Raw genomic sequence first — 12,913 nt, forward strand, 5'->3', positions numbered from 1 at the left:
CAACATTTGATGTCATTTGCTTTGGCCAGAAATTGACATGATATGTAACTCTTACAATGATATGTGTGTTTGAGAAAGTTCCACAAATGAGAAATACATTTGGCACAGGAAAAAATACCCTGGCATTAAACATAGCTACATTAAACTGTAGCTACAGGCATGACATAACTATAACAGAATGATTTCTTGGAAGTATTGTTTTTGGGTGGCTGACTTGTGTTTTATGTCCCATTATAAATTAGTGACAGTTGCATGGAGGGAGGGAGGTGATTTTGACAGTTGACTGACATGGAGGTCAGCTCAAGGAGACCACCTGTCCAAAGTGGCCAGCTTGGACAGGTTTGATTTTATGTGCCAAAGTAGCACAGAGTTAGGTGTAGGAAAAAAAATGTTGTGTTTCCTGTTTCAGTCCTGACACAATTAGGGTCAGTAGGTAGGGATTATCTTTTTTCCCCAGGCCTTAGTAGAGCAGGTCCATGTCTGTAGGAGTAGGGTCAGGTTTGTGGTTGTCAGACAGGAGAAGGTTCCTCTGAAGCTCTGCTGTGTCCACTTCTGACACCACAGACTCCACCAACAGGTCCAGCAAGCAGTAGGCCACGTGTCTGGGGATAAGGAAAAAAACAAAGTTAAAACTAGCAAAGCAAATGCATCATGTTCACCTTCGCATATGGTCTGCTCTGTTAATTCTTACTCAAACACATTCATATGTATAGTGACAGCAGTCTAAATCCCTCCTACTATAAAATTGCAACATGATGTAACCCATCGCCAGTTACCATGGTGAGAGACATTAACAAATCAGGTCATTGGCCAAGCATAGCAAAAACAATATGTTTTCCTTTGGTAAACATAACAATTTACCCAATGCAGGGCAACCTAAAATTCTCAATGGCAAAACAATATGTGTAGGTATGGCTATTCACATTGCAGTATTGCACTGTTAGCCAAGTGAAGGGAAAAGAAGATGCCAGCACATGGTCCCACCTGTTGATTCTGGGGTTCTGGAAGGCTTCCAGCGCCCCCTGCATGGCTGCCTGGTACTGCAGCTGACCCAGCAACACAGGGAACAGGCCTGGGGAACAACACAAGGTGGACAAACAGGTAAGACACGGATAAACAAAAAATTATATCAATCGATTTGAGTCACTGTTGCAGAATAAAATGAGCATATACTTCTAATGGATTTTTTTCATTTCTGAATCATTCCATGACATAACTCACTGAATAAAAGGAAACAATATCCTCCAAGAACTTATTTTCTCCTTGCTATAGATAATGGCACTACTGCCTAAGCTAACTTAATACTACTGATCTAAATTTTTTTTCTCTTTATAGATACCAGTAGTTCCTCTTCACTCTTCCTCCAGTTCATTCTCCAGTACAATTTGTCAATTTATTATTTTAGTCAGGTCCTCTTTGACCAAGTTTTTTTAGTTCCAGCACATTTCTGTAGGATAATGTAAGAACGTTAAACTCAACAATGCCATAGATGAAACAGACTATATCTTCTACAATTGTTCTTAATATTAGAGGCACAGGAGAATAGAAAACACCTGGTAGGAAGTTGACCATGGCCTCTAGAGCCTGCTGCTTGCTCTCCTCTTTCTCCTCCACTGTTCTGATTGGTTCAGGCTCGTCTGGCAGCGCGCCGCCGGGCCACACGGCTTCCCGCAGCAGGGATAGGTACTGAACACACTGGTCCTGATTGGTCAGAAAAGTCACCTGACTGTGGAGCCACCTGGAGGATGGAATATGCTAATTAGGACAGAGTCTGGCTACAATTGGTTGAGAGTTGTACCCTTTTTAGATGGCAACTTGGAGGGCTTTGAAGTACCATCTTTTCACACCCTCCCTTCTTCCCACATTTTCACTGCAGTTCTACTGACAAATTTAAACATTTCTATGTCACCTTGAGCTTGCAACCAGTCACTTTGATCTGGTAAATCTCATACCCAATGTTGATGTCACACTGCAGAAAAGCCATGTGACAAGTCTCACTGGGTCAGTCTACTGAGCTGAGGAAGACCAAAGTGACTGGTGACATATTCTCACCTAGAGCTTTCCACCAGTGACTGGTCAAAAGCTCTATGTGAGAAGAATCCATTGTGTAGGCACAAAAGTTGTAACACCAGACATGTAACTACCAAGTCCACACACACAGATAAAACTTTCATTTTAGTTTGAACATTTTTGTGTTAGGAAGTTCCCAAACTCACTGGTCCAGCAGCCTCCCACAGGCTGTCCTCACCACCTGTTGTACCCTGTCCTCACAGAACCACGACCTCTGACCCTCCAGGGCTTCACAGCCAATCAGGAGGGCTGTATCAGCTAGGGGTAGGGGCTCCTCTGAAGGTCCTGGAACAACAAGATAAACACTGTTCAAGGTTGACTTTCTGTGAATTTGGAGAAAAAAATAGTATTTGTGAGATTAGCTGTGAGTGTTGTTTCATGTAATTCTGATCACATAATGTAGACTTTAGTTATACCAAGTTGGTTATGCTTACACATGCTTAGGCTAAGGACACTGTGACATTGTAAAGTAATTACAGGAGAAAAGTTTTTAACAGCTTTGATATTTGCCAGCTTTTTGCTAAATTGCATATTCAAAGATCATCAGACTACAGAAAAGCAATTTTTTCGAATCTAAACTTTCTAAACTCTAGTGAAACTCAACCTCAAATGACTCAGTTATAAGAGTCCTAGTGCAGACTCAATACACACATACAAACTATCAATTAATGTGACTGAAAACAATACTTCCATTCCAGAAGTAACTAACCATTGTGTTGCATCTCCGTCGCCATGTCTGCCATGTCACACCCGTCACCCTGTGACCGTGGCCCAAGCAGCAGTAACGGTTCATCCCCCGCCCCCTGTGCCCCATCCCGCAGCAGTAACGGTTCCTCCCCTGCTCCCCGTGGTCGACCCACGTCGTCTCGTAACAGTGCCTCGTTTTCTCGGTCGTTCTCCACAATAAACATCTGCAATGTCGTCTCAACAGACTGGAAAAACAAAACAAAACACAGTCAAATCAGCAAGCAACTATATTTAGAGGGTGGGTAGGGGTCATGAAGAGGAAGGTCAAGTTCGATACTGGGCCTCGTTCTCACTGTCGTTCTCCACGATAAACATCTGCAGGGTTGTCTGAACAGACTGGAAAAACAAAACACAGATTTGCCACAAATACTATTTCATGAAAACAGTTACTCCAGCAACTGGGTAATGATTTTGCAAACGGTCAGACGTTTCAGGTAGCATCCACTACCTTTCATCAGTGACACTGGAGAGTTGTCAGAAAGGCAGGCTTATACGCACAAACTATTGATTGATATGCAAAGCTGAAGCGATTCAGATGGTTCTGAAAGTCTGCAATCTTCCTGCTGGTCTTCTCTAGATCCCTCACAGAACTCAGGCAAAACTTACCGTAATGATCCTTGATACGTCAATGAAGGTTAGACATCCAGGTAATAAGATACGCCAAAAAACAGTTACTCATTGACAAGCAACTCGATATAATTTGGAAACGGTCAAGTTTCAATACGTACCATTGTTGAATCCACAAAGGCTAGGTTTCTCCTTATTCCTGAGTTACTCTCCACAGTCGTTGGCCTGGACTTTCCACCCCCGCTCCTGGCGTTGGACTTGGTATCTCCCTCCTGGTCATGTGACCTGGTGGAAGGCAGGGCTGACTTGACGGTGTCGAACAGGTCCGAAACGGCATTGGTGAACAGCTGGAACAGACAAAAATATGTGATTAACCATAAATAAATGTATTTACAATGCATTTTGCCATTACCACCTTACCAGGCTTCTGCAGCGTAGTGCTTGCACAACTGTGTGGCCCAAGGGCAATAGAAGTTGAGATGGACAGCGCCCTATAAACCACAGGTGTTGGAAGGACCTTTTTTGTGTTTGGATTATAAGTTTTGGCCCAAAAATTACTCATACAGTGTCATAAGTTGCATAGCTGTAAATGATACCCGGTAATGGATATACAGAAAGTCTTCATAAGAAAAGTTATCTTTTTCCATGTCACCATAATAACTATGATAGGAAGTATGTGTCTCAGGCTTTTAGCTAGGGGGTGTCCAGGGTGTCTTTTGGACGCCCTGTAGTGAAAATACTAAGAAATTGGACGCCCTACTTTTTGGTAGGACACCCTAAAGACGCCCTATTTTTTCCACTCCCAACCCCTGCCATGCACACATGCCTCCCTTCAGCCTTACTATAAATAGAAAAAATGATGGTTTACTGAAGGAAAAAATTAAAAATTTGCACCTCAAAATACAAAAAGGAGTGTTTGAGAGCACTATGAATTTCAAAAAAGCCCCCCTAAAAAGCTTCAGCACCGCACATCTTTGCTGTGCATAGTATACAATAAAAAAAATGGACACCCAACAAAAAAATCCTGGCTAAAAGCCTGATGTGTCTTGAAACATTGTCTTGGAATCTAAGGTGGAAACCTTGGTGAAGATTAGACATTCAGGTAATAAGACACGCCAAAAGACAGTTACTCAAGCACTGGATATGATATACTAGTATCCACTACCTTTTGTCAGTGACACTGGAGACTAATGTTCAAAAGGCTGTGGTTTATAAGCACAAACTATTGATTGATATGCAAATAAGCGAAGACAATTTTTTTTGAAGTCCAAACACCCTACCTTGTCAAACCTTGGGATGATATCAGGAGGTTTTCTGACGAAGGCTATACTGCCGTCCCGTCCGTAAGCCAGGAACTCCTGTAACTCTTTACTCTGGCACACTTCTGGTTTGGAGCACAGTTCCTTTGTAACAGAAAAAAAACAAAGACAATAAACACAGTGATTACCTGAGACTTTTTTTTTTTACATGTGAGTGGATGTCATGTATTTTTCCAGACAATTGAAGTGGTGTTGACTAGCCTCTACCAGGCTTCAGGAGGTGGCTGGAAAGAGTAGAAATTGGCCAAATAGAGAGATAACATGCCAGGGGAGTTGGTCTGCTAGAGAGTACAGTTTGCGCTCTCCAACTTTTTTTGAAATTCTGAATGTAACAGTAACTGTTGTAATATTGAAAATGTGGGATTTGTTTGAATGTAAAACAAGCAATCTTAAGACAGAATGGTGTACATGTACTAAAAACATTGTTTGTTGAAAGCAACTTACTGCTACATGTATATTATATTACAATACCCCCCGGTAGTCTGTGTATCATAAAGTAAACCAAGAACCAAATAAAAGTCCACACCCCGAGGAAGTCTTGTAGCTGTCCCCGTCTCTGTCTGATGGTGTTTTTGTCCATGTTACCAAACGGCAGGTGGAACAGTCTGTTGGGACCTTTCACATCTGAGAAGAAACAAATAAACAGACAAACAAACATTATTGTCATGTGTTCAAAAATACTGAAAATCACTTGATATTTGTGGTACTTTATATTTACGGTTTTCACCTGTATGCTATTAATATATACTCAGGTCATAGAAACAAATACACATGTATGCCCCTTGTTTAATGTTAAAACTTTTGATCCAACACAAAGAATTGTTCTCACCTAGAGCTTTTGACCAGTCACTCTAGATCTGGTCTTCTTCAGTAGACTGACCCAGTGAGACTTGTCACGTGACTTCTTTGACTAAGGAAGACCAGAGTGACTGTTCAAAAGCTCTAGATGAGAACCAATCTTTGTGTTGGAAGAAAAGTTTAAACTTTAAACATGTAACTACCAACACAGACAAACTTTCATGATAGAAGATATGTCCCTTACTTTTCATGATCTTCCTAAACTTGGGGTTCTCCTCGAGGGCGGCGTGTAGGGTGATGAACTCTCTGAACCGCCGTCGGACTGACATGGTCGTAGTGATGGGTTCAAACAGTTCCTGTCCCTCCTCATCACCTTCCATAGGCACCAGGATAGTCGTCTCATACTGGGGGAAGAAAAATCCATAAATAATTTCATCAGCTTGGCATTAAAGACTGTATATCACTCATTCTTTATTCAACAAGTGTGTTCAAAACCTCATTTTTACCGAGCCAAACAAAAACGGTCAATGACCTGAACCAGAGTCTGTCAACATGTGTGGTAACTGGTGTTGGGTTACATAATGTTGCAATTTTATAGTAGGAGGGATTTAGACTCCTATCACCATATATGTGAATGTGTTTGAGTAAGAATTAACACAGCAGACCATATGTGAAGGTAATCATTATTTGCTTTGCAAATGTTACCTTTCTAGTAATAAAATTGAAGCTGAATTGAATATAGTGTGGGAAGAATAGTTTTAAAATTTTGTTATTTACCTGGACTCTGTACAAAGTGTATTTCCTGGTCCCCATGCCCTTATACTCCACCGCCGTCTGAGTTTTCGGGATGCGGACATTGTGGAACAATTTGGAAGACTGATGGCTCTCCTTCCCATGATGACTTGCTCTGTCTGTCTCATCTTTCCCATCATCCCTCCTGCCTGAAACTTCCGGGATGTTCTCGGCGCTCGCTCTGGTCTCCCCCTGTGGAAAAGTGGCGCGTTCCGACCCTGGACTCGAACTAACACTTCTCCTCATTTGCCTTTCCCTCTCTTTGGACGGAGACAGCCTAAACCGGTTTAGATTTGGGCTGTGAGAGTTTGGGGATCGGTTAGGTGAACTGGACAAGAGTCCTGGAGAAGTCGCACTTCTAGGTAGCTTTGTGGACGGAGCGGAGATAGATATCGGTTGAGAGACAGTTCTGACGGTAGCATCCTCATTCGCGACCTTTGATTCACTGTTACTCTTTGTCCTGTGTATCGGCAAAGCAGCTAATTTGTCAGCGGCAGATTCGGTTTTGACCTGCGAATCTGAGGCTGCGGAACGGCGAGCTATGGATGCCATGACTTCTTCCATGGTGACTTGTTCAAAGGGGGAGTACAGTTCATTTTCATCCTCTGGGATGCTCACAAAACTGTCTTGGGAGGAGCTTCGGACGAAGGTTGGTCTTGAGTGTATGTCTGTTGGCTTGGCACATGGGGAATCAGACGGGGCAAGTCTGAAATGAGACTGTAGCTGGTCTAAGTCTACCATAGTAGTTTGTGGGGTTTCCTCAGGGATAGTACTAGCAGGGACTGCATCTGTGGCCAGTTTTTGATCTATGGTAGCATCACTTGTTGATCTTTCTTCTCCCTCTTTCTTAGCCTTTCCTTCCTCTTTCTTACTACCCAGTCCTAACTTCTTCATGAGTAGGTCCGAGGCCCTTCTGCCAAGTCCTGGCTTCTTGAGGTGTTCCTGAGTGTCCTCCTCTTGTCTCTGCCTTTCCTCCGTACTTTCTGGACCGTCCGAATCTTTCACCATCACAATATCTGGAAGAAAAACATCTTTCGGGCTGGATTCAGAACTGGACAATGACGTGGACAGAACAGCATTTGGCTTCGACTCTGATACATCTTCTAAAGATGTACTCAAAGGACTAACATTACCTGGACTGCCACTTCCACCAATGGGCTCCTCTCTTACTTGCTCAGTTCTAAACTCTGTTGTGACATGTGGATCTCCCTTTGATAAGGAAATACGCACCAATTCTGACTTCTGGTCCTTTGGATTGTTGTTTTCCGACACTTTTGTTGTTTCTGTTGTTTTATCCACATCCATCCCAACTTCGAACGTTGCCTTTCGATCAAGAACTACATCTGTGTGTTTTATCTCTGTAGATCTACTTCTTTGACCAACTTGAAGTAATTCTCCACTTCTGGAAGATACAGCGTTCGTGTCTTCTGTGCTACTTGCTGTTATGGTCTTTGTAGAATTGTCATCGAAACGTTTTTCCAACACAGCTTCTGAATCTGATGGGGAAAGGATCTGGAAAATCTTTTGGTTCAACCAGTCTGGATCAGATACCATGTTGACTACAGGTAAGATAAGCTGACAGGTTAGGATTTCCCTGACTAGCTCTTTGCCTGACTCACACCTAAAAGTGCTTACTGGGAAAATCACATACAACAAGACCTCCGCAATGCTTCGTAGATAGTTCAGTTCCACAGCCCTGCTTTGGAGAGCGATGTGTATCTTTGCTACTTTTGCATACGCTGCAAACAGGGAAGATTCTGGATCCAAGTCACTTTTGAAGAAGTTTGGCTGGCTCTTCAAGAGTTTCCTTGCCTCCTTGGTTGTGAACAAGTGTCTGTGCACTGTCTTGAGGACTTTTTCTACCAAGACGTGTTGGTCCAATTCCTTGAAGCGCGCGGAGAGGGTTAAAGACATGTCTTTCAAGGACTCAAACGCTTCGTCTGAAAACTGAGGGTCACTTGTGATATCTGCATACCACGTCATCACGAAATCTCGCATAATGTTTCTTGTGAGAGACTCAAGTTGTCTGTTGAGAGGGTCCAAGTTTGTAGTATCACCCTCAGTAAGTTGTCCACTGGTTGTTTTTGGCATGGGTGAAAAGGTTTCCACGAACTCTAGCAGCATTTCTGACTTGAGAAGCTTGTCCTGTCTTGTGAGGTAATTCCCCAGCCATACTCCACATCCAAGGAGTACAAAATACGCGAGAAGATACGAAGAATATCCAACAACTTTTGCAAGAAGCAACACGCCCACCCCAACCCCAACGATCTTCTGGGTGATTTTTAGCGCTAAAAACTGCTCCCACCATATTCTGAAGAGTCCCTGTATTTTCCTGAGTCTTCCTAGCATCCATTCTCTCTGGGAGGAAGGCATCTTGATCTTCTTGAGACGCGTAGGCTCTTGAAAAACAAGTGGAAAGTCGAAAACAAGTTTGAACCCGGAAGTCAGATCCACGCACACGCGGGTCATGTGATGACTGAGCATGTGACCCTAAGGTCAGAACATTCCAAGTCAAAAATGGGGAGGAAAAGTACAAACAAAAAAAGAAACACAATGCCTATGACTATCCTAGCCATATATTAAGGATGAATAAAAGAAGAAGTTGAATTAAAAAAAAACATAATTATCTCGAAGATTATCTGGTGTCTATTATTAATTAATATTTATGGTGACAAGATTACAACCCTTGGATATTTATGGACTATTCTATACGTATCCCATTTTTTGGAAAATCTCCACAAAATTTTTGAATTTTATACATAAATATATAAAAGAAGTTTAAAATTTTTGCCTGTTACTTTTTCTTCCTTTTTACAATCGCTGAGAAAATCTATTTGGGCTCCTAAAATAATGGTTTAACTGTGAAATGGAGTAGTATACATACGCATAAATTTTATCACAAATATCAACTTCTAGAAATCATTTTAAAACTTAAGGTACATATCTAGTGTTAATTCTTTGCATCATCATTATTTGGTGGTTGATAAAGTCGCTTGATGTTTTTCCTATTGTTTGAAATTATTGATTCAAATCTTGGCACTACTTTGTGTCGCGGATGTGAACTATTAGTCAGATGTAAACCACCTCACCCTCTTTCCGGGCTGGCAAAAACGAGGCAGCCATGAGGTTAGTGTAGAACCGGGATTTTCTTGCGATTTTGTCAAATTTCAGGACATTTGTTATCATTTTTACACACTAAAAGATAGATAAAGCTATACAGAATGTTAAGAAGTTGTCATTATGTCCACTCTTTAAAGCTAGGACGAAATATTTGAGTGGATGCGTGTGCACACTTTTCCTCGCTCGTATCCAAGATGGCCGACGTCCGCCATTTTGATCATTGCTTTTCTTTGCGCAACAACACACACAAATTTATAAGACGCAACGCGACGCAATTTGTAGATATTACAGAGATTTTACGCCACCGAAATCGTTCAGAGATTTGTGTTTGTCGATTTGATAGCCATGTCGAGGTATGTTGTAGTTAAAGCATCGTAAAATCATCCAGTTTTCTTACCGATGCTAAGGTTTTTATATGCAACGTGGTAGCAAAAATACTACTAGGAAAAATTATATATCAAAGAATGTTTAGACCTTAAAACGGATAATATAAGTTGATTCCTGTATTGTCTTGTACGTAGGTCAATTTTGTTGTACACACGTCTCTCTCTGTATGTCTACAAGTAGTTACACTATCGCAGAGTGGAACTCGCTGTCACCAAGTACAGTAGGGGCACGAGAGTTAGATGTTCAATGGTTAGGTGTAACAAGTCGATCGGTTTAATATAGCTAGCTGCCGCCGTGCCGCGTGCCTGCGGAGCTGGTGTGTTATGCTGAATGAAGGTTATACCGGCTATACAGATACAGAAGACCGTACAAAAGTCGTTGAGTGTTATAAAGTTCTTCTATGTAAAAAAATTATGCCTGTTTGTGTGACTTAAATCTAAATCCTGTTGTGTTTTTTCTTGTTTCAGTACTCTTCGCTTGCAGAAGCGGCTGTCAGCCAGCGTTCTGAAGTGTGGCAAGAACAAAGTCTGGTTGGATCCCAACGAGACAAACGAAATCGCTAACGCCAACTCTAGTAAGTTTGACTATATTGACTTGCTACTATGAGATTTGCTGTTAGTGTTTTGGTGTTGGATAAGTCCTTTTGCCCAGGGAAAGTAAAAGCACTGTTAGGCAGTCAAAAGTATGCCCTTTTGTCAGAAAATCTGTTGCAAGTCCCAAACCACCTCATTATTATTATGGTAAATAAAGTATGCAACATTCTAAACTTTCTAGCCCATTTCACTGAAAAATAAAAATTTTTCCTAGCTGTGAGTGAAATGCATAGAAATATGACCATTTCTCTTGGGCGAGTAAAAAGTTAGTACTGTGGAAATGATGATGTACTTGCCCAATAGTCAAGTTATAGTTGTTGGATGAATTGATTAAGTAGCAGTGTGTTGGCATGTTTAACACTGTAATAACAGACATAAACTGTAATCCAACACGGCGCTAGTGAAAAGCCTGTTTAGACTGGTCTCCTTTCTTGAATCCAACATCAGAACGTAGTACTAACAAAGGTTTGTTTCCCCTTTTGCAGGGCAAAACATCAGGAAGTTGGTGAAGGATGGCCTGATCATCCGTAAGCCGGTGGCCGTCCACTCCAGGGCACGTGTCCGTAAGGCACACATCGCTCGCCGCAAGGGCAGACACATGGGCTATGGTGAGTTTGGACGGGGGTGATTTATTGTACATACTAAAGAGATACTGCATAAGATGTGTACTTGTCTTCCTATGACAATTTGTATAATCCTGTAAGTATAAGCTTATGCAAAAGACGACTGATGGCTTTTATACATAGCCAGGGCTCCCATACTCACTACCTAAAAAAATTTCTTAGGAAGCAAGAATGGGAGCCCCAGTATACAAATAGGACGGCACCCAGGCTGTTTTATGCTTAACCAATGAAATTAAATTTACTGTGGGAATATGAAAAGCACAGAAACCAGACAAGGACTTAGTAGTAAGACGTACAGAGTCTGTATCAGCAGTAAAAGCAGGATTTCTGGTAAATTTTATCTTTTTTTCACCAAGAAAAGGTATCATTTGGTACATTATCTCATTCTTTTAGCTAGGGCCTTGGTATTGCTGTTTTAGTCTTGTTGGAGAAGAAGAAGAAGTCTTGATAGTAATTGTCTAACCCACCTGTCCACCCCCCAGGTAAGAGGAAGGGTACAGCGAACGCCCGTATGCCAGAGAAGGTGATCTGGATGCGCCGGATGCGTGTTCTGCGCAGAATGCTGCGGAAATACCGTGAGTCCAAGAAGATCGACAAGCATCTGTAAGTTTCGCTCCTGTATCTGTCATAATTTCAATTTCTATGAAACAAAGTAAGCATTTGTAGACTGTCAGAACTTTTGTGGACTGTCAGACTATGGCTTCCAGCTACCATGAGAGATTGAGTGATGAAACAATACCCCATTTTGTGCATTTGTGTACTGTCAGAAGATTTTGTTGACTGTCAAAATGTACAGTAGCTTTTTTTGGAGGTTGCTGAAACTGTATTGGCAGGTATCTCAAACCAACGATTGTTTTTTTTAAAATCTGTAGGTACCACCAGCTGTACATGAAGGCGAAGGGTAACGTGTTTAAGAACAAGCGACTGATGATGGAATACATCCACAAGAGGAAGGCAGAGAAGCAGCGCTCCAAGCTGTTGGCGTAAGTTTCAAACTTGTCTCTAACCTTAACGCATTCAACCCAGGGCTCTCCCCAAGCAATGGAGCAAAATGTTCAAAATTTGGGTTTTCTCTTAGTATTTCAGGAAAGTTTGCTGGTTTTTTCATCAACTGATTAGAGAGCACCTCTCCCCTCAGAATTTATGGGCCATTTTGTATGACATTGAACCTAAAAAGAATTCTGTCTTATTGGTCAAATTTTCCTATAAAAACATTGGAAATTGCTTTTTTCATTTTTGTCGTCACAGTTACATCTGAGCCGTTTGTTCTGTTTCATGATTTTTCCATGGTTTTCCAGGATTTAGACTTGTTCTTATTTCTCATTTGTAATGTATAATACTTTAGTCCTGATAATATTTGAAGGAACTGTTTGTGTGCAGAAACCGCAATTCAGCACTGGTGCTGCTGCGTTTTTTTTTTACAATGAATAAACAATTCCCTCTCTCTTTCCATAGCGACCAGGCCGAGGCCCGTAGGTCCAAGAACAAGGACAAACGCGCCAGGCGTGAGGAGCGTCTGGCCGCCAAGCGTGCCGAGATCCTCAAGGCTTACACCGGAGAGGAGGCCACCAAGAAGGCGTAGACACGACAGATTCTATCCATTCTTAGTCCTGATGTTATAAGGATTAATAAATATCTCCATCTGAAATGTGTCTGTCTCTGTGTGTTGTTGTGTGATTTACTTGTGTTATATGTAATAGAGCTGTGTATGATTATGGTTCATGCACATGTTTTTTCTAGTACTGAAATCTTAGAAAACAATATTCCTTCAATAAGGATCGGAAGACACCTTGAAAGACACACAGTAAACCTGATTGACTAAAAATATTTTGATTACATTTAACTATTCAATAAGTTTTGTATTACATTTTACATGTACTTCACCTTAATATGCAGT

At 41.5% G+C, this 12,913-nt stretch overlaps 2 protein-coding genes across 2 annotated transcripts; one reads left to right on the forward strand and one right to left on the reverse strand.

Moving 5' to 3' along the window:
- Positions 1-46: 46 nt before the first annotated feature.
- LOC109472894 (sorting nexin-19-like) lies at positions 47-7,598 on the reverse strand. The gene is made up of 11 exons (XM_019772760.1): positions 7,427-7,598; positions 6,279-7,309; positions 5,746-5,905; positions 5,230-5,327; positions 4,665-4,787; positions 3,546-3,731; positions 2,780-3,002; positions 2,217-2,355; positions 1,554-1,738; positions 985-1,072; positions 47-602 (listed from the first exon to the last, which is right to left on the reverse strand). Exons 1-11 carry the CDS (start codon positions 7,596-7,598, stop codon positions 461-463), a joined length of 2,547 nt encoding a protein of 848 aa, XP_019628319.1. The 3' UTR covers positions 47-460.
- A 1,727-nt stretch (positions 7,599-9,325) lies between these two features.
- On the forward strand, positions 9,326-12,664 carry LOC109473067 (60S ribosomal protein L19-like). Its single transcript, XM_019772974.1, has 6 exons — positions 9,326-9,419; positions 10,268-10,374; positions 10,879-11,001; positions 11,499-11,619; positions 11,889-11,999; positions 12,472-12,664. The coding sequence occupies exons 1-6, from the start codon at positions 9,415-9,417 to the stop codon at positions 12,596-12,598; spliced, it is 594 nt and encodes a 197-aa protein (XP_019628533.1). The 5' UTR covers positions 9,326-9,414; the 3' UTR covers positions 12,599-12,664.
- Positions 12,665-12,913: the final 249 nt, after the last annotated feature.

The sequence above is a fragment of the Branchiostoma belcheri genome, unplaced genomic scaffold (assembly GCF_001625305.1).
Source record: "Branchiostoma belcheri isolate BF01 breed outbred unplaced genomic scaffold, Haploidv18h27 scaffold29, whole genome shotgun sequence".
NCBI classification, from domain to species: Eukaryota; Metazoa; Chordata; class Leptocardii; order Amphioxiformes; family Branchiostomatidae; genus Branchiostoma; species Branchiostoma belcheri.

What these genes read in the sequence shown, in the direction of transcription:
- LOC109472894 (XM_019772760.1), bottom strand. Translation starts at nt 7,598, where the DNA reads ATGGATGTGGATAAAACAACAGAAACAACAAAAGTGTCGGAAAACAAC. An exon ending in GTTTAGGAAGATCATGAAAA is followed by an intron (nt 5,328 to 5,745) that starts GTAAGGGACATA and finishes GTTTCTTCTCAG; the next exon opens with ATGTGAAAGGTCCCAACAGA. An exon ending in TGTGGGAGGCTGCTGGACCA is followed by an intron (nt 1,739 to 2,216) that starts GTGAGTTTGGGA and finishes TCCATCCTCCAG; the next exon opens with GTGGCTCCACAGTCAGGTGA.
- LOC109473067 (XM_019772974.1), top strand. An exon ending in GGGCAGACACATGGGCTATG is followed by an intron (nt 11,002 to 11,498) that starts GTGAGTTTGGAC and finishes TCCACCCCCCAG; the next exon opens with GTAAGAGGAAGGGTACAGCG. An exon ending in AAGAAGATCGACAAGCATCT is followed by an intron (nt 11,620 to 11,888) that starts GTAAGTTTCGCT and finishes TAAAATCTGTAG; the next exon opens with GTACCACCAGCTGTACATGA.